Source organism: Semicossyphus pulcher, unplaced genomic scaffold (genome assembly GCF_022749685.1).
Source record: "Semicossyphus pulcher isolate SPU_LCO1_2020_fin unplaced genomic scaffold, fSemPul1.0.p SCAF_16, whole genome shotgun sequence".
In the NCBI taxonomy this organism is placed as follows: domain Eukaryota; kingdom Metazoa; phylum Chordata; class Actinopteri; order Labriformes; family Labridae; genus Semicossyphus; species Semicossyphus pulcher.
This window is the reverse complement of record NW_027211670.1, coordinates 260,742-287,384: the sequence shown is the minus strand read 5'-3', so window position 1 is coordinate 287,384 and position 26,643 is coordinate 260,742. Positions and strand designations below refer to the sequence as shown.

The 26,643-nt window shown below is 41.6% G+C and overlaps 1 protein-coding gene across 2 annotated transcripts in view; it reads right to left on the bottom strand.

The window, feature by feature from the left end:
* Nucleotides 1–957: 957 nt before the first annotated feature.
* Nucleotides 958–26,643, bottom strand: part of llgl2 (LLGL scribble cell polarity complex component 2) — a 39,669-nt gene continuing 13,983 nt past the window's right edge. The window contains exons 3-27 of one of the 2 annotated variants that reach the window (XM_069664437.1): nt 23,470–23,567; nt 21,051–21,132; nt 20,773–20,888; nt 20,124–20,282; nt 16,837–16,999; nt 16,619–16,751; nt 16,468–16,522; nt 16,127–16,281; nt 12,898–13,109; nt 12,024–12,091; nt 11,791–11,944; nt 11,026–11,130; nt 8,180–8,275; nt 7,835–8,031; nt 6,953–7,100; nt 6,668–6,815; nt 6,469–6,585; nt 6,205–6,371; nt 5,830–6,094; nt 4,460–4,610; nt 4,335–4,363; nt 4,074–4,121; nt 3,709–3,751; nt 2,563–2,619; nt 958–2,470 (exon numbers count right to left, since the gene is read on the bottom strand). In XM_069664437.1, coding sequence (XP_069520538.1) covers nt 2,580–2,619; nt 3,709–3,751; nt 4,074–4,121; nt 4,335–4,363; nt 4,460–4,610; nt 5,830–6,094; nt 6,205–6,371; nt 6,469–6,585; nt 6,668–6,815; nt 6,953–7,100; nt 7,835–8,031; nt 8,180–8,275; nt 11,026–11,130; nt 11,791–11,944; nt 12,024–12,091; nt 12,898–13,109; nt 16,127–16,281; nt 16,468–16,522; nt 16,619–16,751; nt 16,837–16,999; nt 20,124–20,282; nt 20,773–20,888; nt 21,051–21,132; nt 23,470–23,567 — 2,949 coding nt within the window. In that variant the 3' untranslated portion in view covers nt 958–2,470; nt 2,563–2,579. The remainder of the gene's footprint in view (nt 2,471–2,562; nt 2,620–3,708; nt 3,752–4,073; nt 4,122–4,334; nt 4,364–4,459; nt 4,611–5,829; nt 6,095–6,204; nt 6,372–6,468; nt 6,586–6,667; nt 6,816–6,952; nt 7,101–7,834; nt 8,032–8,179; nt 8,276–11,025; nt 11,131–11,790; nt 11,945–12,023; nt 12,092–12,897; nt 13,110–16,126; nt 16,282–16,467; nt 16,523–16,618; nt 16,752–16,836; nt 17,000–20,123; nt 20,283–20,772; nt 20,889–21,050; nt 21,133–23,469; nt 23,568–26,643) is intronic. The other variant, XM_069664438.1, reaches the window with a different exon arrangement.

The window sequence follows — 26,643 nt, the reverse complement described above, 5'->3', positions numbered from 1 at the left end:
CTCTACAGCTCATTTCTCCAGCTCATCTGCAACTGTTCAGGGAATTTTCAGATAACACTTGTTTAAATGATTTAAAGGCCGTAAAGTTCTGCATAATTAGGGATTTGGCTGCTTTGAGTGGCTGGTGGGTGCAGCTAGCGGTCTACTAGGCGTCATTTAATGCCTGGCACACACTAAAAGATATTTTAAATCTTAACAGATGTTGAAAATGTGAGAGAGCCCTCACATGACGACATATAATCATAGATTTAACAGTTTTGCTCCTGTATAGTGTGGCCCTTAATCCAGGCCCGTTATTGCCATTATGGTAGGAAAAAAATGCAATTTCACTCTGTGCCTTTGAAAGACACTATCTGCTTCTCCAATGTGCCCTGGAAAACCTCCACAAGACTACGTAAATTGTCAGGTTTGAAATGTAGACTGCAGACGTGAAGATTTTTTAGACGATCCACCGGTATATTCTCGTTGTATTTTGGATTCTGTACCGCTCTGCCTGCAGCGATCAACGTCCTTGACTGGAAAACGGTAGTATTTCACTACAGCATCTCTCGCTAGGCTGTTCCTTTCTCCAGTGGTGTTTTCCAGGGGCAAATTACTCCTGGACTGCTTCCATAGAGAGCCTTATGTACACATGCTTGGCCAATAAAGCTGATTCTGATACGCTGTTTTAAGCCTGATAGAAAACTACCACCACAATAGATTCTCATTCATTAATTATTCAGTTTGCAGGCTCATGAGTTAGTCGCTTGAACAGACTGTATGAATGCAATTGCCCACCCCTCGCTTCTCTAAATCTCCACCCTCTATGTGGTAACTTCTGGGTCTAAAGAACCAAGATGGTGACTTCAATAATACTGAATTCGAGAAGTACAAACCAATGGGTGACGTCCCAGCGGCTATGTCGTCGTTATTTTTAACGCTTTTTCACCATAAAGAGAATAAAAACAGACACGTTCGTTCTGCAGAAAAAACATGTAATAATTATCCACAAAGGGACTGTAGTGTGAGGTTACAAATCAAAACAAAAAAATTAGGGTTCTTAATCAGTTCACTACAAAAATATATTCTAGGCTGATGCTAAAATACCCAGCATTTAGAGACACAGTACCAAAATATGATCCAAGTAGCAGCCAACCCCTTTACAACAGGCCCACAGGTACAGACTGAGTCACATACATACTGTATATATTAAACAAATTTCACTAAAAGTAGCTTACAATTACATTCCTAAATTACATTATTCATTGTTGGAATAAAAAAATGGTTTACATAAAAATAATTAAAAACCAAAACCCCATAAAAAGCTGTTCCACCAGAAAAGTACAGCATCGTGGAGAAGTACCGCCGGCCGTTGACAGAGTCACAGAGTGGACGGGAGGAGACAGGGCTGTGCTAACAGGAAACAGTTTGTAATGCTATCGCTAACTGACAAATAAAAAAAAAACAATTTAACATCATTGTGGTTCAACATACAGAACTTTTTTTTATCTCTTCTGGGGCAAAACTGAAGTTATTTTCCCTTAACAGTTCATTTGCATGTACAGACGCTCATTTACGCAGAAATAAGGAAAAAAGATGACATTTTAGGAAAGACTGACTCACTTTGGCAAGCTGTGAGGTGAGAAAGTATAATAAAAAAGATTCATTTAAATGACAGGATTAATGACAGGATTGTAAGTAAAAGTTCAACTTCTGAATTAGTTCAGTTGAAAATTTGAGATAAAATGAAGTGTTTTTAAAAATGGCTTAAAATGCAACACATAATTTTGAGTGTTGTTTTTTAATCAGTCATTCCCAACATTTCCTCTAATTTTTCTTTTCCTGGCGTAAAAGAGCTCCATGGTGTAAATCTGAGGTTTCTTCAAATTAAAAAAATATGCACAAATCACGTAAAAATTTAAGATACGACATATTTTCAGAAACATTATTCAAATCTTTCCCCACATTCCCTTCCAGCTGTGTGTCCATGTGGGGAGATGAAGGCCTGTGAGGTTGCACAGCAGGGAGCAGAGTGATGATTGGACGTAGCGTTTCCTGGTGAGAAGGCTGGTGGTGATAAAGGCGTTCAGGATGCAGGCGCGAAAAAGCTTCAACACGTGGCAGTTTTGAGATGCTGGTTGGATGAAGTACAGCGTTGGTCACATGTCAGGAATGTGCTTCATGTAGCTTTGGGTTAAATTGTGACCGTGCTGTGGTGATGTGTGTACAGAGTGTGGTCTTCAGGCACAGGTGGTGTCTCTTCCTCCGCCCTCTGTGAGGACCGTCAGTGAGCCTTCTAACAGCCGTGAGGTGCTCAGGAAGCTCAACGGCATGGAGCCCTTTGGTGTCTCTCTGTGAGGGGCTGCTGTGAGCTGAGGGTGGGGAGTCAGTCACTGAGGCGAGGGGTCAGGGGTCAGTAGTGGTTGTGTCAGCGGAGCAGGAGGCGAGTGCTGCTACAGGACTGCAGTTATTACATCAACATGTCCATTCACTGTGAGGAAGAACAGTAGAAAAACTTCATTAATATAAAGACACTTACAAACTGTCAGTTCTTGGCAGAAATGGTAAAAATCTGCATCTCACCTCAGCTGAGATTTCTCTCAAGCTACAGCATTCTTCACATTATTCTCCAGGAAAGACCTGCAGCAAACAGACAAGGTAGAAAGTGTTCCTGTTGATTGAAGCTCTTAAGGACTGCATAGATTAGAGTTTGTCAAAGTTTGTATTATTTTAACTATGTTACCCTCATGCCAGGAAAAGCAAGTCTGTGTTTTGCTCTTTGTTTTGTTTTGGGGGTGGGGGGAGTAGTTTGTGCCAACAAATGCATATCTTGAGGCAAGTTCTAGGTATTCTTCCCGATCCTTGGGAATCAGCTCTGCTCATTGACATGCATGCGCATAATTCGTGGTCACATGCACGGATATCGACAGATCGTGTCTGTATTTATTCAGTGAGGAGACTGCGGAGACTAAGTTTTTAATATGGGACGAGCAGACCAGAGGGAGAGATGACACGGGTCAGAGACAGATGATCCAAAGTGTGATCCTAGCAGTTTATCTGAATTTATAATGCGGTCCAGCAGTGAGCAGTTTATAATCATGCAGCGCCCTGAGGACACCGATCCCTGTGTGTTTCTCAGGCTCTGCCCCTGACTTCATAGGGTCGCGATCGGTCCTGTATTTCCATTGAAACCCTTTACAAAGCATAAAATATGTCTTCACACTGTGACTGAGATACGCCGGAGGTTATCCACGCGTAGTTTTTCATCCGCAAAGAGAGGAGACAGACGTTAGGAGAGGAGCCAATATGACGCAGACCTGTGTGTGTTTTGATGCTCATACCTGAATCAATAATCCGCGATCTGTCTGTATTTCTGCGCACAGTTAAAGTATAAACTTCGTCTCCACGCTGTGTCCATATGCTGTGTATTTCATGTATTTTACTGGTAACACAGAGCTTAAGAGGAGCATCAGGCTTCATGATCAAAGTTCCATATCACGTCACGGGATGCGAAGCCAGGGTTGCCAGCTGAATTGGGCGACTTTTGAAGTGTCTTTGGAGGCTTAAGGCCCTGGTCGCAGTAAAAATGACTTAAATGTAACTAAAACTAATCAGCATTTTTGTCTTTACACTAAGACTAAATCTAAAATAGCTGCCAATATTAACACTGTCATGGGCGGCATTATGTCAGTGAATTGGTGCTTTGAATGACCAATGTCTGATACTCACGTTTGGTCTCCTTCTAGTGACTTCTGGATCTCCTGAAGTACCTCTGCAAGAAATCAAAACAGCACAGTAACTAAACTGTTCTAAAGGCAACACTTCATAAGAGACCTGCAGCAGTTTGGTCACATTACGATACAGCTCTCTGGGATCCGAGTTATACAAATCATGCAATGGGAGGATGTTTGGTAAACACTGCTGTTGGATTAAGGTGTGTCTGATTGATGGGAGCAGAAAGCTGACACACCAGTTAGGAGAGGCGGCACATGTTGCTTTTACAGCTGAAGCCAGACTTTAAGGGTTAAAATCAAGTAACAGAGGATATGTCTACTTTAGTTTTTTTTTACTGTCTCTTTCTCTCGAGTACTCACGCTCGTCATTCAGCAAAGCATGCTCCATAACACGTCTAGCTGCACTTTCTGGAACACACAGGCAGCAGGCAGAGGACACGTCAGTACAGTCAGCCACAAACGATGTGTGTGTGTGTGTGTGTGTAAATACAGACAGACAGCAAAAGCACAGAGTTCATATACATCAAAACAGAACTCTACATGAGGACATGTAGTGTTCTCTCAGCCAGGGGCACGTGCATGTTTAAGGATGAAGCTGATGATTTCTGAGAGACGTTTTACCTGCATCTTCACTGTTGTGTCTGGTGTTTCTAGAAGGATGCAAAAGAGAAAAAGAACTCATGAATACTGACAGAAATTAGGAGTCCATATTCTACTCTGTAAGCCCAGAGAGTATATATACATACCTGTGAGCTGATGAGGTTCCATCAGAATGAAGCCTGCGTTTGCTGGAGGAGCCTGAATGAAGAGGAAGCTCCACCAGACAGCGAGGCTCCACCACGAAGCGCGTGGACAGAGAGAAGCGTTCAAACTCAGATGGAGAGATCAGGTAGAAGCCTAAAGAAAGAGAAATACACATGTTAATGTTACAGGTAACAGCTGGGACCCATCTGAATCCACACAAACTAACATAGTTAACTAACTTAGATCCTGCTGTTGACAGAAATCTGACTATAGACACTTAAATGGTTTCTTAGTGTCTCATGTTGTACAGTTTCAATTTGATGTATATGAAAAACACAAAGCTAAAAGTAAAAATTGTTTTTTAACTTTGAGGCTGCATAATTTTGGAAAAAAGTTACATTGCGATAGCTTTTTGTTTGCGATATTTATTGCGATTTTAAAAAATACAGGACATTTTATGAGATAAATTAATACATTATATTATTTGGGACTTTTAACTCTATTTTCTTCTAACAAAATAGACCTCCTCTCCTACAATTACCACACTAGTTTCAGCGACTCTGACACCAGCATGAAAAAGCAGAGAGAGCGACACATTTCTTTATAAAGTAAATACAGACTTGTGGGCACGTAATGTCATCTACCATTTCTAACTGTGTTCAAATGTAACTTCTTGAAACGAAAGCTTACAGTCTCCTACTTCCATTCAGCACACACATCCTCTCACTGGTGTGCACTGCAGGTGTAGCTGCTAAAAGTAAACACTCGTGGCACGTCCGCTCTGTGAACGGTCTGTATATGTAGCCATACCGCTGATAAGGGGAACACTCTCACTCATAAGCCGCCTCACGTAACGGAGCATCTGTCTCGATCATCCCGCCGACAGGATCTGTGACAGCAGCAGCGTCACGTGCTTTCTTACGGTTTACAGTTTACAGGCAGGCGACACACAGACTCTGAGCTCTGGTAAAGAGCTGCACTAATGTGATATCAGACTTTTCCTGTTGATAAGTTAAGGAAAATGGACAAAATGTTTTTTGTTTTGCACTGAGCAACAGTAAAGTAGCAGCTTGACGTGTTTCAATTAATTTGCTTCACTTTCACATGTCCTGTGATGTGACTATTGCACATGGGCGCTGTGTATGCTCAAAAAAAAATATTACAAAAGGCATAAACTCAAGTTTAAGACCTTCAGGGAGGATATTTTTTGGAAAGCCAACAAATGTGTGGTCCTTGCTTCCTCAGAGAGCTGTTAGAGGTTTATGGCTTCAGGGTTTAGGTTAGAAATGGTAGGGTTTGACCTGTATTTGTGATGATAATTTAAACACATAATTAATTAGGGAGGCAGAAATGTGTGCAGGCATGTGTTTACCCTGGCCATGCTTGGTGAAGACACATGAGGCGATGCCGCTGACGTCCTCTCGGCGGATGCAAGGGTACTGAACCTGCATCTTGACTGCTGGCAGTGAGATCACGTGTACGTCGCCCTGATTGGTCAGAACCACCAAACCGCTCTCACCATATTCCTCCGACTTACTGCTGCCGAACCAGGCCACACCCACCCTCCGTACTCTGGAGCCGTCCACAGCTGTCAGCTTCAACTTCATCTTAGCGCTCACCTTCGGCAGCGTGAACACCTGGAGTCAAAACAACACAGTCAGCTGGACAACTTTTAATGTGTACTAGTTAGAACCTAGAAGCCTTAGGTCTCCAGGTTAGTTTTGTCTGTGGTGTGAGTGGCTCTGACCTTAAACTGTTCCTCAGATATAACCAGGAGGTGGTGTGAGCCCTGCATGTCAGGCGAGCGAGCCAGGTCATGAGCCACCTCCAGAGGTTCGGGGAGAGGAGCCCCGTGACCGTCCAGAACCACGATACCAACGACAGGGGCGCGATGCATCAGTTGGATCTCCTTAGCTAAAAGAAAGGATGAAAAAGAAAGAAGGACGTTACAAGAAGAGGACAAAGATGAAAGAAGCGTCTACCACACACATCAAAAACTCTGCTTCCTCACCCGGCTGTGCTGAGACTGGTTCGTCTGCTCTGTGCTCAACAGGGGGAAGGCGGAGCATGTATGCAAACACACAGCCGCCATTGGTCCCTGCCCATAGGGAGGGTGTGTTATGTGAACCTGCAAGAAGATGAGGAGACGCATGAAAAAACCTGAGGCATTTTTGGGGGGGCCACAATCAGTGTTAGTCAGTGTAACTTACTGTCTGTGAGGAAGGTGTCAGCAAAGTAAAGCGTTCGTACGAGACCGGTGAAAGAGTCGTCTGAGGAGCGAGCTTCGATCTTTCTCTGGACGGGGGCGAGCTCCATCTCTGCCAACTCCGCCTCCAGACGAGCGTTCGCCTCCTGGAGCTACACAAACAATAGAGAGCGATCAAAAAATAACAATTTAAGTGCTATAACAGGAAGAGCCAGTGATGTTTAGCAGTCTGTCACTACTGCTTCTTTTGAGTCTCAATGAACAGTAGAGCAGAGAGCTGTCGATCTACCTTTGCAGCGTTGTTGACGTGATGTTTCCTTAGCGAGACTCTGCTGCGTCTGATTCTCCTGAACGACTGACGGAGGGATTTCTTTATGCTCTTCACCCTGGACAAAGGACCCTCCATGGCCAGCTGGTCACTGGGGTTAAGTGTGCACCTACGGTTGGGAAAGTACTCAGTTAACAAATACTTAATGCACAGATTCAAAAACACTGGCAGTTACTTTGCAAAATAACCTGACATTTTTGTCATGTCGCTGAAAAATCATCTCTCTTTAATCCTAACAAAATTGATCTCCTATGTTAAGTATATCACTGCCAAAAAGTACAGCTTGCATCATCATGTTGGACTGTAATAAGCCAACATGGCCAGATCCAACTCCTAGTGTGCCGTATACACTTTGATAACCTGCTGCTGTAACGCCACAATTTCCCAGTTTGCCATCCATCCATCTACAAATTGCGGGAGGTAATATGAGGGACTAAACTACCGTGACTTTCATGCACTCTAAATCAACATAACACCACAAAACAGAAGCACACAATGACACACATGAGTTGCTGTCTATTGCTGCCTTAATAAGTATGTTTATGTTACCGTGTGTCACACAAGTAAGGAGTTGGATCCAAAGTAGAAATTTAAGACAACGCTAATGGAGGCTAGCACACTTGCAACTCTGATTTGCAAATTGAAATGACGTTTTTTGTCAATGGAGTTTGGTGGCTTTGAGGAGAGTGATATAACAGCTGTTTCTACATTCAAAAATTCTTCAACAGAAAGGTTCGATCTCTCAATGGGTAATTTCTGTGACCTTGTCAGACTCTTGGAATAAGGGTCTAAATTTGAAGATACAAGAATAACCCTTTGCTCTGTTTATCCGTGTCTTCTTACTTGACAAGAACGTTGTTTTTCTGTTGGTAGTCGTAGAGGCCGAAACCGTGGCTGGTCCCAAAAGCGACCAGCTTCCACTCCGAGTGCAGGGTGAGGGCGGTGACCACAGCGGGAGGCTGACACTGGACCAGAGCGAAAGGCTGGAAGCCTGGAGGAAACTGCACCGGCTCCTCTCGCACGTCCAGCCGAGTGTGGCCCTGATCAACAAGAAAGACAACAATATTCTGAATCCTTACACTATTAAGACTTGTTATGACCCAGAGTCACTTTTACTCTGTGGTGCTGACACAGATCATAGATCAGAAAACTAATTATACAAGGGACCAGTCCAGCACTGCTCATTACCTTCCAGCGGAAGCCCTCCTGGCCCTGAAGCAAATCCACAACTTTGGCTTCCACTATCTGATCTGCTGCCTCGTCGTTCAGTTCCAGCACCAGGATCTAAAACAGGAGACACAGTGAAATACAAGGAAATAATCAGACCAAAGCCTCCCTAAAACAAAAAAGAAAAGACTGAAGAAAAGGAGAGAAGTCTCATTCTAGCTTCACTTTCACACTCTGCTTTTTCAGCTCGACCTAGTTTTGTAAACATCTTAATGTTATTTTAGTACGGACCATTTCAAACCAGTTAATAGGGAATAAACATGACAATTAAAAATGTTGTGTCTACTCTAGTCCAGACTGACTTCTCATTGACTATTAGACCTGAAACAGAAGTACTCATGCGGGAGGAAATGTGACAGAAATCCAGCTTCCTTGATTGTTAAACAGTTTTTTCATGACGACTAAGAAAAAAAAAGTTATAGGTCTGCAGTGTTAATTTCATTAACAAAAATTATAAAGATAAATGTTGGTGTAGTGTCTTAAACGTAAATAAAAACTCTGACGACATGTATGCTTTGTTGTCGTTAATGAGAAGAGACGAGACTAGTAAGTAAGTGTTTGTGGTCAGCTGTCAGACAGATTAAATGCACAGTGGGGGAAATATTTTGAATTTTGAATGTCTGTCAAAATTCAAGCAACGCATTCTGTAACTGGTTGTGTTGGTTGAGGGGCATGTGCAGATCCCCCTGAATCCGACCTGACATACAGGTGATGATCTTCCAAAGCAGCACCTTGACAAAACAAACATGTATCACAAAGGCGTTTATGAACTTTCTCTGTTAACTCAGGCTTTCTGCTTCAGGCTCTGTACGCGCTCACAGAAAAAAGGGCGTTTAACATGCCATTTGACTCCTTCTCAGCACAAAATTGAATGATCATCGGCTGTCTGCTTCAGTCAGACTGTTTAAATGAGAAGCGATGATGAATATATAAAAAGTTTTTACATTAAAAAAACAACACTGCTGCTGCAAATAAGGCAAGAGAGAATGTGTGTGTGCTACTGTAACTGCACAGCTTCGTTGTGGCGTTACATGCGTAACAATATGTTTCGGAAGTTTCCATATATTAACCTCAGCTGAGGATCTACATTACCTGTGGAGAACATCGTCAGGAAATAATTAATGAAAGGACGACGCTCTACAGCAGATTGAACCTGTATCAGGCTGATTGAATTAGTGAGGGAGAAAAGGTGTTGACTAAAAGTAATGACTAAAATGTGATGACTTTTTATCAACTAAAACTATAAAAGGGTAAAAATGACTAAAATTAAAACTAAAACATTTTCGTCCTAACATGAAGACTGAATCTAAAACAGATGCCAAAATTAACACTGGTGTTCTGTCATTGATAGGGCTGCCCCCAAATAGTTAAAGATTCAAATAATCAGTCGAAGAGACTGTTGACTTGTATTTTGTCAGTTGAATCTCTGCACTGTGTTTTTTTTTGGGCTGCTTATTGTACAAAGAACAATGCAGGAGCAGCAGCATGACAGGCTGTAATCTTTACAAATCTAGTCTCGAAATAAGTTTCAGTGTTTATCATTAAGAGGGTTTTAACCAAGAGCCGGATTATCCTCAAAGGTATCCAAAACAAACCAGTAATAAAACTAAATAAATCAGTTTCTTGTTGAGTCTCTCCTCTGCGGGCTGCGGCCTGTGCTGCAACCAAGTTTAGCTCACTGAAAGATGCTACTCATGTGGTTAAATTATATAGTATGGAAAACACCAAAACATGAGACTCATGTAGGTTGATATAAGATATTGGTTGTGTGCTGAGCATTAAGAAAACGAATGAATCGTCAAAGCTATTAAATAGACAACTCTTATTCAACATGGAAGAGATAGACAACTGACAAAATGATTGAGTTCATCTGTTGTAAATAATACAATACAACTGTATCTAAGTCAAGTGCTGAGATCTGTAAGTTTGCTTAAAGTTTTTCAATATAATTAAAGCTGCAAACATAGATAAACATATGCGGACACCTTTTTGAAATTTTCCTACCTTTTGAAGTTTTGTGATTTTATGAGCATGTTTGGACCCTCAAAATCACGATATATTTGGCATAAGATAAGATAATAATAATAATAATAATAATAATAACAATACTTTTTTGATCCCCAGAGGAGAAATTCGGGTGTGAAAATTATGATACATTAGCTTTAGTCATGAGATAAAGCAGCTAGAAATGCATACCATGGGTGTGAATAATTGGAAATTTTCCATTCCATCTTATGAAGTCCTTACACCAAACAGATGATGCAAACGTCTTTTCCCTTTCACACATGCACTGCACTCCCGACATTGTCCAGGTGGGCTGCATGTGTGAACGCAAAAGGCTGAATATTTCACCCCGACTTTATGCAGACTTTACCTGCCATGGTATGTTGAAATATTTAGCAGTCCACCTCCCAATCTGAAGCACAATTCAAATCAGGTGGCCCCATCAGAATAGTGGTGTTCCTCTGCTGCATGAGAAACATCTGTACTTCACTTTTACTCATACACAAATCCTGCATGTGTCTGAATTAAATGAATAAGAATTAAAAAATTCCTTGCATTCCAATAGGGAACTCGCACTCATTGTGTCCCCTGTCTGTCTGTAACTACTATACATTGGCCTTTAAAAATATAGCCCTGAACACGCTCAGTCTTCAGGAACACTTTTAGAAGATCACACCACAGAATGTTACCGATTTCTTTTATTTTGTTACTTAATGTGGAGATACTGATGCTTTGATAGCACTGCAGTAGAGCAGGTAATTTATAGTATGCTACTGTATGTTAGTTTCCAACAGTGATCTCACCTGTCCCGCAGTGCCAGCCACAGTCAGATAACCGCTGTATTTACAAAGGTGGATCTTCTGTATGCCGAGCCGCGGGTCATCGCTGTACGGGTCAAAACAGCCAACCTGCAGATCGTTAAACATGATAAGCAATTACGTTTTTTCTGTGTAAGATTGCCACATCAAAGGTTTGAAGGTATAATATGTAGGATAGAATAATAAAATATAGACTTTTACAAATATAATATAATATAATATAAATCATCACTTATGAGCCTCTATACATGTGTGTTGGTGAGTGTGTGTGCAGACCCTTGTGAGACCCTTCCCTCTGCATCTGTTCTGTTGTTTTGCTTTGCACGGGACATTTTCAGGAGGGGCGCTGTTGTGGTTCCCTGAGCCAATCACAGCGTAGAGGTGAGTGTGGGAGTGGTTCAAATTTGTAACCGGGCCCCATTCAGACCGGCAAACATGGCGAAAAAAACGATGCAGAGTTGGCCTTCTTTATGTTGGACAGGTAGGTGCCCCAAACCGGGTAGGACACGGTGGTTAACATGCTAGCGCAACGGTAACCATGATGCTGTCGTTGTTAGCTCGGCGGGTGGGTGTGTTCTCGCACTAGAGAGTGAGAGTGAGTTGCTGGTGACAAAGAGCCCAGGAGGAGGGGCCCAGTTGAATGTGTTGTCGACAAAATGCAAGGAAAAATCCTACTTATTATACCTTGAAATTATCAACACCTTTTCAAAGAATATTGCACTTTCTTTAGACTGTATTACAGACACACACCTTTCTGAATGGCGGCCACTCTCCTTCGGTGCCCTGGTTCATGTTCTCGTTGGGGTCGGCGTCTGTGTGAAACACTCCAGCTGTGCTCAACTTGTACATGGGATACAGACAGACTCCTGATGCATCCCAGAAACGCACCGTCCCATCCTCATGCCTGCACACATAAATAAACATGATGATGTTAAATCTGCCAGAGAATTAAACAGATATTTCCAAAGCAGAGTTACACTGACCCTGTGAGCAGCAGGTCTCTCTGTGGAGGGTCCGGGGCCAGGTTCTGTCCGCCTGTTATTGGCCATGGCTACATGGGGAGAGGGGAAATTAAACGTATAGCATAAATTTATCGCCATCTGTTCAACCAGAAATGAAGGAATGTTTCCATATTGAGGATCCTGCATTCTTTAGTGACACATGCGGGATTTGAAACTGAGTAAAAGTACAGGTGTTTCTCATTCAGCAGAGGTACACCAATATTCTGATAGGGCCGGTATCATCATTTGTGCGACACTACAGTTAGCCTGATAGCATGGAGGGGTGCTATTTTTGATCGTGCTTTATTGCATCGCAAATGATGAACAATCTCGAAGCACGATGATAACAGTGAGCTTTGCAGCTTCAGTCTTTTAAACATGGCGGTTGAAATGAAATTCAACCAATCAGAAACAATCACCACTGCAGGCCCCGTACTGAAAGTTCCTGGACCTTTGGAAAGTACTACCCCCCAAGCAAGGACTTTTCAGGGGGTAAATCAATTACACCAGAACTAAATTTAGACCCTGGTTCGCCTCACTTCCAACAAAACTCTCTAAGGATCTTCCTTCAACAGTACCTTTCAGATGCCATTGAAGCCAATGTGCAAACCAAACCATGATTGTGAGATACATTAGCTAAAATCTATTAGAATCTAAGTGTTTAAGGCATAAAATAGCTCTCATCTTTACTGAAAAGCATCTGTCACTTGTATGAAAGATTTGGAATTCCCCATGTTATTATAAAAGCTTTGTAAAATGAGGATAAACATAAAGGGGTGGTAAAAGATGAGCAGAAAAAAAAAGTTGTGATAAAAGTATTATTTGACGAGGGAACTCTTGATTAGATTTGTTGTACCTTTTTGGAGTAGTGCGTCTTCTGCAGGTCACCTGCAGCGATTACCCTCTCCCACAGTTTGAGGGGGATGGCAGAGACGTGGTGGGAGCAAGTGATGGCTGAGCTGTGGAGGGGGAAAAGGTACGGCGTCTGAATGACGGGCCAGCCCTCCGTCTCCAGGTCGATCACTACCAGCTCCTCTTCTACCAGCACCACCAGCGCACTGGGATCTCCTGCAGATGGACAGGAAGGACAGATAACAGTCGTAAGATATACTTTATACTAATCTGGGACAGGTCAGTCTAGACTTTTCTTTACAGTGCTGTGCCAGTGTCTAAAAAAAATCTGACAAGTGACAAAGAAAGTCAGGGAAAAATAAAATATCTCCGGTTAATCACAACAAAACAGAGAACCAGTCCAAACAAATTATCTAAACTACTTTTTAGGAAGCAAAAGTGGTCACACCCAAAAAGTCTGTGACACCTTACATGGCAGAACTGGTTGCATGGTTGTGTTTAAGACATGACACATCTTCAGACTGTCCACCCTCACCAGGACAACAGTTGGAGTTTATTTATATGCACAGTAGAAAACAGGTCACTGGGAGAGAAAGGGTTATGGAAGAAAAAGCATAGTGTAAAATGCTTTAACATGCCAACAATAAATCCAGTAGGGTTTAAAAATCATTTTTCAATCCTTTTTTTTCTTATTGTTCTAAATATAGAAATTGAAGAAATGCCAGGAAAATCAAGAGTTACAACTTGAGCCAACCGTGGACGTCACACATGCATCACTGTCTGGATATCTGGGAAGTGTGCTCCCACATTTACCGTTTATCACCATAGGTGCCGCCAAAGAGAACGAAACTGAGATCTTTGAGATTACAACTGTAAACATGCAGATACAAATCAAAGCTAACTGGAGAATCTCTGTAATTCTTCGCCCTTACTATGGAAATTGTGTTCCTTTGCACTACGTTGAAGGAATCAGATTGCTGCAGACTACTGTAAACTCATTGATTGAGTGCGGCCTTTTCCTTTTAAAATTCACCTGAATCTGTCGCCGTTTTACAGATTGTAAAAGATGCCGATGTGATTTGGTAACGATCAATCATTCTGAATAGGTAGGTCATTAACAAAATATTTCCAGCACATGCGACTCACGAGCTGTGAAACCTGAATCGTGAGAGAAAATATAAAAATTCTGTGACTGAATAAAACTGACTGCTGAAGACAGTCAACACAGCAGGCAGAGAGACAGACAGAAAGAGAGGGCGGGGCCAGCAGCTGTGTGGAGAGGTGCAGGTGTGTTGGGGGGGAGCGAAGAGAAGCAAGCTGATCATATTAAAGTAGTTTGTGAATTAAAACTTAATAAGGGGAAGAAGAGAGCACAACTAAAGATATAACCATCTACAAAATGAGCAAGTCTACATGTGATGTGGTGCTTCTCAAAGAAATCATTAATATATGCGATTAGTTGCGATTAATTATTTACAAAACCTGATTCATTCTCTTGTAATATATAGAAAAATACTGTATAAAGAAAACTACAAAAAACGAGTTTAAAAAAAAAGTTACCTGGATAAGATAGTCATATGGTTATTGGTAAATGGACTGTACTTATGTTGCGCTTTTCTAGTCAAAGTGCTTTTACACTACATGTCACATTCACCTATTCACACACTGATGGCAAAGGCCTAAGTGCCAATCTCCAATCAGTATCTATACCAGTGACGTGCGGTCAGGAGAGGCAGGGGAGGCAGAGCCTCACCTGTCATCATAAATAAAATATATAATAAACAGATAAATTAAATGGTTATATTTATCAAATGGTTTGAACTATAAACTGATTTTCCATTTAACTTAAACAATTTGGATCGTTTTTTATTAAAAATCGCTGAATTTTCACATTTCCGTTCAAATACGGGGAAGAGACGCACAGTGAGGCAGCAGAAAGCTGAGCCTCACCTTGGATTGCGCAATCCCTCACAAACTGTGCTCTGCCATGCAATGAGAGCGTGTTACTGTCTCTCTGTATGTCGCCAATAAAACACTTTCAAACACTTTTAATATATGCCCCCCTGGCTTTCCATAGTTTAGCTGATGTATATAATATATGTGTGTAACCTGTTTAGTGTGCTCAGCGATCTTACAACGGCAGTGAAGAGGCACTGGGTGAGGCAGGCAGTTTTCTTGCCTCAACGTAGGGCTGGTGAGCCCAGAAATGTTTATGCTACTCCGCAGCTGCAGAGTAAGTGGCAGGTCAGTGGCAGGTCAGTGGCAGCTGCCTCAGACACCGGCAACTGGAGTGGAAGGCAGGAAGCAGGAAGTGCCACTACTCGCTGCCGCTGCCACGAATTGAGCCAGCCCTTGCTGTCAAATGGTGAATAATCTACTCTGTTGTTGGGTTCATATATTTGTAAATCTGATTCTGATGGAGTCAGTGCCTCACCAGCCATGAACCTCACCGCACGTCACTGATCTATACATATTCACGCCCGATGGCTATGCACTCAGTGTCTTGCCCAAGGACACTTCGACATGTGGCCATAACAGTCAGGGATCGAACCACCAACCTTCCAATTGAGAAATGACCGACTCTACCGCTGACCCACAGCCGCCCTGGATATCATATGATGATATCCAGACTAAAGCATGCCTGTGGGGGAGGATGATGTCGTTGTTTGGTTGTAGCAGGGACTCTCCTTTAGTCAGTTGAAGCTCTGCACTTTATTTTTTAGCTGCATCATTGTACAAAGAGCAATGCAGGAAAAACAACAGCATTGCAGACTGTGAACTTCCCAAAGTGACCACAAACCAACAAACCAACTGTCGGGAAGCAGAGAAAGGTGATAGACGACTTCAGTCTGTCAGCTGACCCGACACTCTTTGCTATAGCGATGACCAAATGTTACAACCTGCTCTGCTGGCGTCTAAATAAAGAAAGTAATTAAACTAAAAAAAGAAAAAAGGAAAAACTGTCGGGCTTGGACGTGGCTTTAAAATCACCATGTAAGGATGGTAGAGGGCTTTGTGGTCGATGACTGTCAGCCATCTGGATGGACCGTAGCATTATCAATCAGCCAAAAACTCTAATCTGGATGTGACTTTGGAAGAAATAACTGGCTCATGCTCACCTAAAAAACATTGTTTAGTTTGGGATAGATATTGACTACAGGCCTTTTATCCGTCCAAGTGTGCATGAGCGTATGTGTCAGTCGCGTGTGTTAGTGTGTTTGTGTGTTGCCTGCCTGTGTGCTGTGGTCGGCCCCTGATTGCGAAGAAGTCGATGATCCTGGAGGTGAAGTCCAGAGCCACGTGTGTTTTACCGTGGATCACTGTGATACAGTGTCTGTCCCCGTAGCTGGCCCTGGGCATACCACCGCTGAACAGCAGGAATGGAGGACTAAACACACACACACACACACACACACAAACACAGATACACACAGAAAGGTTCAAGTACAGTTCAGTTTGCTCAGAGATTAATGTGTAACAGTAGATCATGTAACACATCAGTGAAATAAAGTTAAGTATTGGAAAAGTGAGGATGGTTGAACCACTTTCACTGAGGGGCGAGTAAACGACTCACCCTTCTTCAATAGGCAGCTGAACTATTTTAGAAATGGCCTTGCAGGGGAAATGGCCTGCAGCGATGAAAGACAAAATCAGCATCAGCCTTCAGGAAACACACTTTCATACCACGCCAGAAAAATGTGCAGCGGACGCCTCTTTATCCTCACCGTAAGGAATGTCAGATTTCTCCTCCTCCTCGTTCAGGTCCTCCACTCCCACCATCCATCGACAGTAACTTCCATCACTGTGCGAGCTAAGGATGTAGCCTGCGTCTTCTGTCCACCACACACTCTCCAGTTGCTGATAATGAGGCAAAAATCAAGATTTGGCATACTGGTTTTAACTGCAGTTTAGTATTCTCAACACCAAGTGATGGAGCAGTTACCTGTGTGGCAGGGATGTGCTGGATGGCACACTGTTTCTCCAGATCCCAGATGACCATGAGACCTCGCCCGTAGCCGATAACTACCTGGTTTGGATTGACCGGGTTCTCCTGCAGGGCCTCTACATGTTCCAGGTTCCTGCGGCCGATGTAATCGTCTGGTACACTGGAGGATACAGGAGAGTGGGGATGAGCACAAGAGAGAAACTGGAGACAGAACATCAATGTACTTCTTAATCTGTAGGAACTGAGAAGTGGTGTTTACAGAGCTGAATAGACATCGATTTATTGTGGGGTGTTTGACAGAGGTTTAGTCTGAACAACTAATCATTTATGCTGTTTAGAAACATTTTCAGCTCCCCATTTGGTTTATTATGTATACAAAACTACAAAGAGCAATTGTGAGAGCCTAATTTGAGTGTCTTAATTGTAGTTTTTTTTTGGTTGGTCCTGTGGGTGTCGCTGTGATGCTACAGCTTCAGGCATAAATGGTAAGGAAGAGCACTGTCAGGTCAGGTGTGTGATCCTGGAAGGGAATACAGGTTTTGACCACTGTACGGTGAGGGCTTTGTCATTGTAAATTTCAGAGTTTGTTGGACTATTTTCTGCCATGGACCTTTTTTTACTGGAACAGTTTTTCCGCAATCCGGTCTGGCTATATATCTGCTACAACTCAAGACTGAGCTTCTTTAACAGCAATAAAAATCAGGTTAGCAGAGCCATTGAGCTGCATCCTTACCCGGTTGTGGTGCATTTCAGAGTTGCAGAGTGGCCTGTCTCTGACACATTTGCATCAAGCATGTTCAATTCTAATAAAGAGGAGCCAACATATATATGTATCTACTATATTTTTTTCTAAAAACCTGGAAAGACATCTGTGAAAATAAAAAAACAACTTTATTTTATGATAATACAACAGATTTGATCTTTTCTCTGTTTTTTTTTTTACCTAATAATATAATTTTCTTTTGTATATAATCTTATGTAATTAATAAATTATATCAATTGTTATTATTGCTAATTATCGAAACAGTCAGGATGGTTAACCACACGTTCATCGCAGAGATTTTCAGCACATTGATGTGCAAAATGTATAAATAAGGGAGTTTCCATTTCTTCAAACATTTACCTGACAAAGATCCAAGTTTGATGGAAATGTGTGATTATTATATTTTTGTGGCAGGAGCTTTGCCTTCTTTTCATTTCCACAGGAAATACCAGGAACCTTACACAAAAAGCTACTGAGTATTAATGCACGCTCATGTTGTTTTAATTCCATGTATCTGTATTGACTACATTTGGCTCTAAAGACAGGGAGACAGCATTTATCTGTAAAAAGCCCTCAACATCACAACATTAACTGTCATCTAGAGGCAGGTTCTGTCTCTACAGTAGAGATGCATGCACAGTTTAAACTACAGGAGACCTGACGGCGTACTTCGCTCCTGGTCCCTGCTCTGAATTTCTATCTGAGTTTTTAAATCAAGTTTATTCCTTTGAAGAGATAAAGTGATTAAAGTGGGTGACTTTTATTCATATGGCAACAATAATTATAGTCTTAGCAAAGGGTTTATCCTCTTCCTAATGGCTTCTCTCACAGTGTAAATAAAACAGCTCACTGTTTTAACCACATCCGTGTGACCTCTTTCTGGCATATGGCATTGACATTTAACATAGTTTTCCACAGAATCCTCCTTTTTCACACCATTATTTAGTAAGTTTTAAATTCCTGTTACTGGAAAACAGATATTTGGAAAACAGATGTTCACTATGTGTCTGTCTGATATGATGTAGCTAAATCTGAGAGGACATTTTGTAGCATTTAATCTAAAGTCATATCTGAATAGAGCAGAGAACGCTTATGCTAACTTCAGTCCCTCTAAGCTTGCTCACTGTGTTGATACGGCTGCGGGGTGTGAATAAAACTCAATTCTTTCGCCCCTCTGAATAGAAGATAATAAAACAAAAGATGTTAGGTTCATCGTGTAACTTAGAAAAGTGCAAACGAAAATTAAGGTTGCAAAAACTTGAAAAGATATGCCTGTACTGCTCCTGAGTAAAAAGAAACATAAGAACAACCCTAGGTCTCTTTTCAGCACTGTAGCCCGACTGGTAAAGAGTCATAACTCCATTCAGCCATGTATTCCTATAGCCCTCAGTCGCAATCACTTCATGAGCTCTTTAATGACACAATGCTAAATATTAGAGACACAATTGGTTACAATCAGTTATGTGACTTTCATCATCATCAAGAGCAATACATTTAAGGATTTACAGTCAGGACTTCATTTATAGTGTTTTCTTAGTGCTACAGTGCTCTTATTGCTTTGCACAAAGATCTTCTCTCTGCACTTGTCAAATGCAGCAGCAAGATTTAACAGGGCACCATTGACCATCACATCCTGTTACAGTTAAGTTACTGACACTTAACTGGCATTAAACGACTCCTACTACAGTAAGCGAGACTAAATCCAATCTATCAGATGAATCTCAGTTGGTACACATGACCGTTAAATCCTCTGTGCATACCTCTTTATACACTTCCTCTAGGTTAAATCATCAGGAAAATCTCTGATACATTTGAAGTGTTATGCAGATGATACCCAATTATACTTTCCAATAGAGCCAGGTGACACCATTCTGACAAAACTGAAGTTATTATGCTTTGTCTGAAACACCTTAGAACACCTTAGAAACAAATCAAAATAAATGTCAAAATAAAACAAATATCAAATGATATAGCTGCCCCAGATGGCATTATCCTGGCATCTAGAATCTCTGTATGGATCTGGGATATATTTGATCAGGATTTGTCACTCAACTCCAACAGAAAACAAATGTCAAGGACAGAAATATTTCAACTACTCAACCCTGCAGAAAAACTAGTCCATGCATTTGTTGCAACCAGGCTGGATTATTGGATTTCCTTTAATATGAGGTAGGCCGAATGAAAGTCTGAAAAGTCTCAATCTTTAAACATTTGTTAAGACGTCCGGTTTCTATTTATGTCTATTGTTCTCGTTAAGTGTTTGCGTCAGGATGCTGATTGTAGCTTTTGGCTTTAATGTGTGTATTTCCAGTAAATAAACATTGAAATATCATGCGTTTTCTGTAGAAAAAGCACATCAATAGAATAAAAGACAAACAGACAAATCTTTTAAGTCAGCTGACAAATTCCCACAGCTGATTGATATGTCGTTTGTTCATTTCTATATTCAGCTCGGTTGGTGTTTGGACACGGTGTAACTCAAGGCTGTTAATCGGTGTGTTTGCGTGTTGTAGATAACAACCTGGCGGCGACTTGGTCCAGACTGATGTTTCGCTCTTCCAGCTCTCTGAACCCAGGCACTTCAACGATGAAAACATGTCCTCCTTCTGTCCCCAACAGCAGCAGCTCTCCTGAGGAGTGAGCGAGCACCGCCGTAACTCTGGTGACACTTGGAGGGGCCCTGAGGTGACGAAGAAGAGTAAGGTGAGACCTCGTGCAGGAACAATAGGAAGCTACTGTTTGCATAAGGAAGGGCTGAAGCTGAGGACTACTTTCTTTACCTATGAATTTTCCCTTTCCGTTTGGTCTATAAAATGTCAAAAAGAGCATTATGATTTCTCACAGCCTGATGTGAAGAATTCATACGGTTTGATGGTTTGTTTTATTATTGGTTTGACAAAGCTGCAGAAAATCATTGCAGCGCTCGTACACAGTGTTAACACAGAAAAACAGGGTGAGGCTGAACTGCCTTGATGGAGCTGCCTTTTTAATCCAACAATTGCAAGAACCAAGGACCTTCAGAAACTTGACAAATTACCAAAAAGAACCCCATCAAAGCTCTTAAAACTAATACAAGCAACAACCAGCTGTTGATAAAACTACTAAGGCTCCCACTCTGAAAAAGGGGCGAGAAAGAGGGAAAAGTGTATAAGCATGTCTACGTGTCTTACCCAGGTGGTCCAGTGAGTGTGAAACGTCCTATCTCCATAAGTTCAGAAAGTCCCTTGTGGGCTCTTAAAGTCCACATGTGCAGACTGTTATCATCCAGCAGAGTCACCAGTTCAAGCTAAAAAAAAAAAATAATAATAATAATAATAATAATACAGTACATAATACAGAATACAGTTCCATTCAAAGACAAAGGCTGCACTGTTATATAGAAGTCATGCTAATACAAAAAGCAGAAATGTTGTTGGGAGTGTGTTGTGTATGTTCTTTTTCACTGTACCTGGTGGGGGAGGAAGTGCACCTGTGTGACGGCAGCATTCTCGTCATGTAGGCCCATGAACTCCACACCTGGAGCCCCATACCTGACCACTGGTCAAGGACAATTGGGTTTGTGACAGATGGTAATGATGGAGACACAAAGGACCTAAATCCTAGAGTAAATTCAATTTTGTCAAAGAGCCATTGAATGCATCGTTCAGTTAAAAAGGTTAAAGTTTGAGCTGGATTATATGTGGTCAAATTCAAATGATGAGGTAAACTTTTGTAAAAGTAATCAGTCTGGCTTCAGACCGCTCTGAACACTAGCTTTGAAATGTTTTTGTTTTTCCTTTAGGGCGGCGCTAGTTGGGATTTCTCTAAGCAGTCATCTGCTCCAGGCACAGAAGACCACAAAGTGCAGGGATGCGCCAAGTTGTCTGTCAAGGAAGTTTTAAAGGCGCTCTGCTCATAACTACTCTTCAAGTTTCACGGGGGTTACATGCACTGCTGGAGCGAATTATGTTGCATCTTGGAAGGCTTGTGGAAAGCTGGCTAATTGGAGGAAAGTGGGCTTTTGGTAGGGCTGCCCCCTAAAAGTCAATAATTCAAATCATCAGTAGAGAAGGCCTCGAGTCGACTCGCTTATTGTCAGTTAAATCTGTGCTCTTTTATAGCTGTGTCATTGTACACAAAGCAAAGCCGGTGTAACAGTATGGCAGGCTGTAAACTTTGTAAATTGAGTTTCAAAGTGACTTTTGTAATCATTTATTCAGGATTTTTTTTTTTTTAATTATCTGCCAAGAAAAACGGACGACGTGATTAAAAGAGATAAAACACTGAATAAAAACAACTTTAGGTTAAAAATCTGTCTGTCAGCTGCTTCTAACGTAGCTCACTAGAAGGCTAAAATCTTTCATCTGGTTGAATTATAACATAAAAAATGATGGTGATGTGATTTGAACTACTTAGGGTGCTTTCACACCCGATAGCTTTGGTCCAGACTTTCGGACTTTACTCTGAAAGTCCGGTTCGTTTGGACAGGTGAGAACACCCTCCTCTGGTGCGGACGAAACAACCGGACCATGGTCCGCCAGGAAAGACAGGACTCGGTCTGTTTCCAAATGAACCACGGTTCGATTTAGGTGGGAACGTGATCAGACTTAAAGTAGGATTGTGGGTTTTTAACAGGTGCTGACAGTTGCAGAGACAGACACGCAGCCAGACAGCAAGATAAGTAGAGGACAGACGTGGGGGAGCGACGAGGTAAAGGCTCTAATAGAAATATGGGCTGACCAAACAATTTCACAAATGCTTGTGGAAACGCACGAGAACAGTGAGGTGTTCAAAGTGTTCAGTGAAAATCTAAAGGAGAGTGGAAATGATCGAACTGTGGAACAACAAAACATTAAAGTCCACAACCGAGTTGAGTGTGATTGAGGAGTGTGCTCGCTCTCTCTTTGTTTACTTCAGGGAGTTTCCCATGTGGAAATTCTGAGAAATCAGAGAGCAGTTTCCTCACGCATCAAAACTTTGATCCGCTGGTAAAAGCTGCCGTATGAACACAAACCAGACTCGAGGCAAAATGCAACATGTGACAATTTGTTTTTTGATTCAGGTCAAACTGGGTCGACTGTGATAAAGGGGCATCTAACAGGTAAAACATGAGACTCATGCAGGCTTATAAAAGAGCTTGGTGTGGCCCTGGTCTCGTGAAATTCCAAAATAAAAGTACAGCTGGAAATTAGCATAATACATCCTAAATAAGATAGCTGGCTAAGGTGCTAATGAAATTAGGATGAGAGTGAGCTGGGAGTCTGTCCATCAATGAAAGGAATGGGTTTTCATCTTGTACGCTGCTGAAGTGTCAACATGCTGCATGGCTACTGTAGTGTGTCTAACCCTGACCTCACTATGGAGAAACTATATGGATTCAACAATCACATTTTTAGTATTTGTGAGTGTTACATAAAATTACCAGAAGCTGCTGTGTTCTCTGACTCTGCCTGAAGCGTCCTGAACTTTGACTCATGATATTCATACAGAGATTTCTTTCTATCTTTCCCCTCTTGCTGCTTTATCCAAGAACAATCTGCTGCATTGTGGGAATGGATTATCATAATGAAAGAGGGCACCACGGCTATCAAAACCAGTGTGTGTCTCAGTGTCAATGGGGAAAGTGGTACGACTGGCTCCACTGTACTGTCAATGGGAATAATTGAGGAAAAAGGCTGTGGCGTCACAGACTCCAGTGTCTGAGAACTTCAGGCAGCGTTGAGCAACAGCGTGGGAAAATAAAATACCTGAAGCAGGTGCCTATATGAACCGCAGACGAGGATTTAGCAGCGTCACAGTCGCTCATTAGCACTGCCTGCCTCATGTTCAAACATGACGCTCAGATTCCTGGCTGAGAACTGTTTACACACAGGCAGAGTGAAAGATACAGTTTGATGGCTCCGGAACGAGTGCCGATGGCCAGCAGCTGCAGGGAGGGACTGTAGCTCAGGGCGCTGGGCTGGTGGGGGAATCCATGCTCCACAGTCTGAGGAGGAGACAGAGGACAGACAGGGGGAGGGTGAGCTGTGACAGCAGAGACAATGACACGATGGAGACAAGAGACTGCAGCAAAACACGCTGCAGATAACAGCAGGTGGACTAGAAATAGGAAGGATTGCAGATAACATTTGAATCATGAATCCTGTTGTTCTCCTAAACTCTTAAAACCGTATGAAAGGTGCTGGTTAAGATCTTCTACACTTCATTCAGCTGTTTTTGCTCCTGAAGTTGAGCTCAAACCAAAAGCTAAGTGGATGTTAGCCTTGCCTCGATTGCACAAGCTTGACTGTGGGATAATTAATTGCTGCTGGTTAAACACCCACCATTATTTGCCCTTATTAGTATCCGGGTTCATTTCATCACTCAGAGGTGTACACAACTCGGAGATATTCACCTCCTTTTCCAGAAACTGTGCCTGGATTAAATCTAAAGCCGCTTCAAACAACCTGAGGTTTACCTGTGTGCAGTTTTAAGACCTGTTAGCTCAGCACAAGGATCACTTGGCTGAACTCTTACCACCTGTGATTAAATTTCATTAAAATAGGTCAAAAGAATTTCATCATGCATTCATGCTTTTTGAGCTCTGTCAGCATGAAAAGACGTGCAAACAACTTTTACGATGCTTGTTTTATGAGGGGATTTCTGACTGACAATATCTGATGCAACATCAGCTCATCAGGAGAATCTCAATGCAGCGTCACATGAAATTTAACTGTATGAATATGTTCCTCTGGATTTGGTCTGAACATTACAGTTACCACTCATAGTAAAGATCACGCACGTGGTTTCTTCCTTCGGAACATTTACAGTACATTCTTTGTGCACATGATTCCACTGGAGCAGATGTATAACCTTGCATAAGCACTTCTGGCAGATTTATAAAGCTCTGTGTAAAGCCTTAATTACATTAATTACAAATATCCTTAAGGTAATACCTCTGTCTAGTGCTCCTGATTCACATCTATCCATAAAAACATCAGAAAAGAAGTGCACTATTAGTAACTTGGTCACGGTCATTCAACAAGGCAAGGGCAACCTTATTACCCACAGCTGTGCCTATTAATAGACTCTGAATTATTGATTCATCACATTACATGTACCTATAAGACCCTCGATGGAAGTGATATCGACCCAGCATCATCAAAGCCAGACAGGTAATCCATGTTTTAGTGTAAAGCACTAAAATTAGGGCTTGGACGCGCTATTGTGAGGTAAATTTACTGTAACCACGCAATTTTCACTTTTCCCATCACTAATCTACAACAAAAGTCCGTCTGATATCACATTAGTGCAGCTCTTAATCAGAGCACAGAGTGAACTGACTGTTTAGCTGGCGAGTCTGTGGCTGTGTTCGAAATGCCGTACTATACAAACAGTACGTACTGATTTGGCCAAAATGTAGTATGTAGTATGCAAAAAAAAGCAAAATGTGCAGTACGCCAAAAATACCCTGATGTCTTACTGATTTGGAAAAAATTTCCAGAATGCATCGGACCAGTCTACCTCATCTACTGTATCCCACAATGCAAAGTGCTGGAACGATACAAAGGCAGTTGAAATGGCAGACAGCAGCAGAAAAGCAGAAGGGGGCGCTTTAGCTAAATAAGCAGCTTTTTGATATCGGTGGGCTGTTGTTTACTTCAGCTTTTCAAAACCAGAAACTGGTGCCTGCTGTTGCATACGGCAAAATACATTGGAACAGCTCCACATTATACTGCCGAACACAGTATGCAGTATGTAGTATATAGTACACAGTATGCAGTATGTAGCATATGGTACACAGTATGCAGTATGTAGCATACAGTGTCTGATTTTGAACACACAGCATAGGTGGCACCTGCCTGTAAACTGTAAACATGCACACGATGCTGCTGCTGTCACAGATCATGTTAGCGGGATGATCGAGAAAGGTGTGAGGTCGTGTGTGCTAACAGGAAGTAGGATACATTGACCTTTTGTTTCCAAAAGTTACCATCACTGAACTGGTCACGCTGATAAAACACGATTAAAACGTGGCGTTTCAGCGTGAGCTGTACAACTGTACTGTACGCTTTTTCATGCGGGTGTCATAGTCACTGACCATATTGATAGAAGAAGAAGACATTTTATTTTAAGTCTATTCTCCTTTATCAAAACAAACCAAGAATCTTTTTTGTAGGTATGGACATGGTAAATATGCATTTACACCTAGGTGAAAGTAACCTCTATGGGGAGCTATTTTTGAAAAATGTTCGCAAAAATTCATGACAGAGGGAATGTTTAAGCCTCAAGAAAGAAAGAAATAATAATAATAATGATAATAATTCCTTTCATTACAATAGGGTCCTCGCACCCGTTCGTGCTTGGGCCCTAATAATAAAAAGGTATGATTGTTAATTGTTTATATGTACATATAAACACACTGCATTTTGAAGTTTTTTATATCACAAAAATATCACAGAACAAAAATGAATTATTGTAATATCACTTTTTTCCAAATTCGTGCAGCCCTACCTAAAAATTAACACTGATTTCATAATGCTCCTCACATTTAAACAACAAATTCAAAAGACGCATCTAGTGATAACAGATTAAAATGAAGCACACAAAAATAACGTTATAAATAGATTAACAGACAGCAAATTACAGACAGCTATAACAAATTACAAAACAAACTAGACTACAACTACAATTAGACTGCAACCTCCACATGTAAGGTTTTACTATACATTTCATTTCTAATTCCTCGCCATTAGCCTTCTCTTAAAAACTGTGCCGGTTTAAAGTACGTCAGCTGCTTCCACTATCCATATCACCATGTTCTGTTCTTTTTAACATTAAGATTACTTCATGAGGACATTATGAATGTTTTGTGCGATTATCGTTCATTTTACTTTTCATCTGTAGATTCAGGGACTGAATGTTACTCGTCTTTAGTTTATTTCATGAAGCTACTTTTGGGTGAATCATCAACCAAACATCTGTAAGACAGACAGGAGGAAATAAGCTCATGTAAACACCGTCTCGTATTTGTTTATAGAATGGGTCAAGATGGGCGTGTCGGTGTAAACACAAGATGAAAA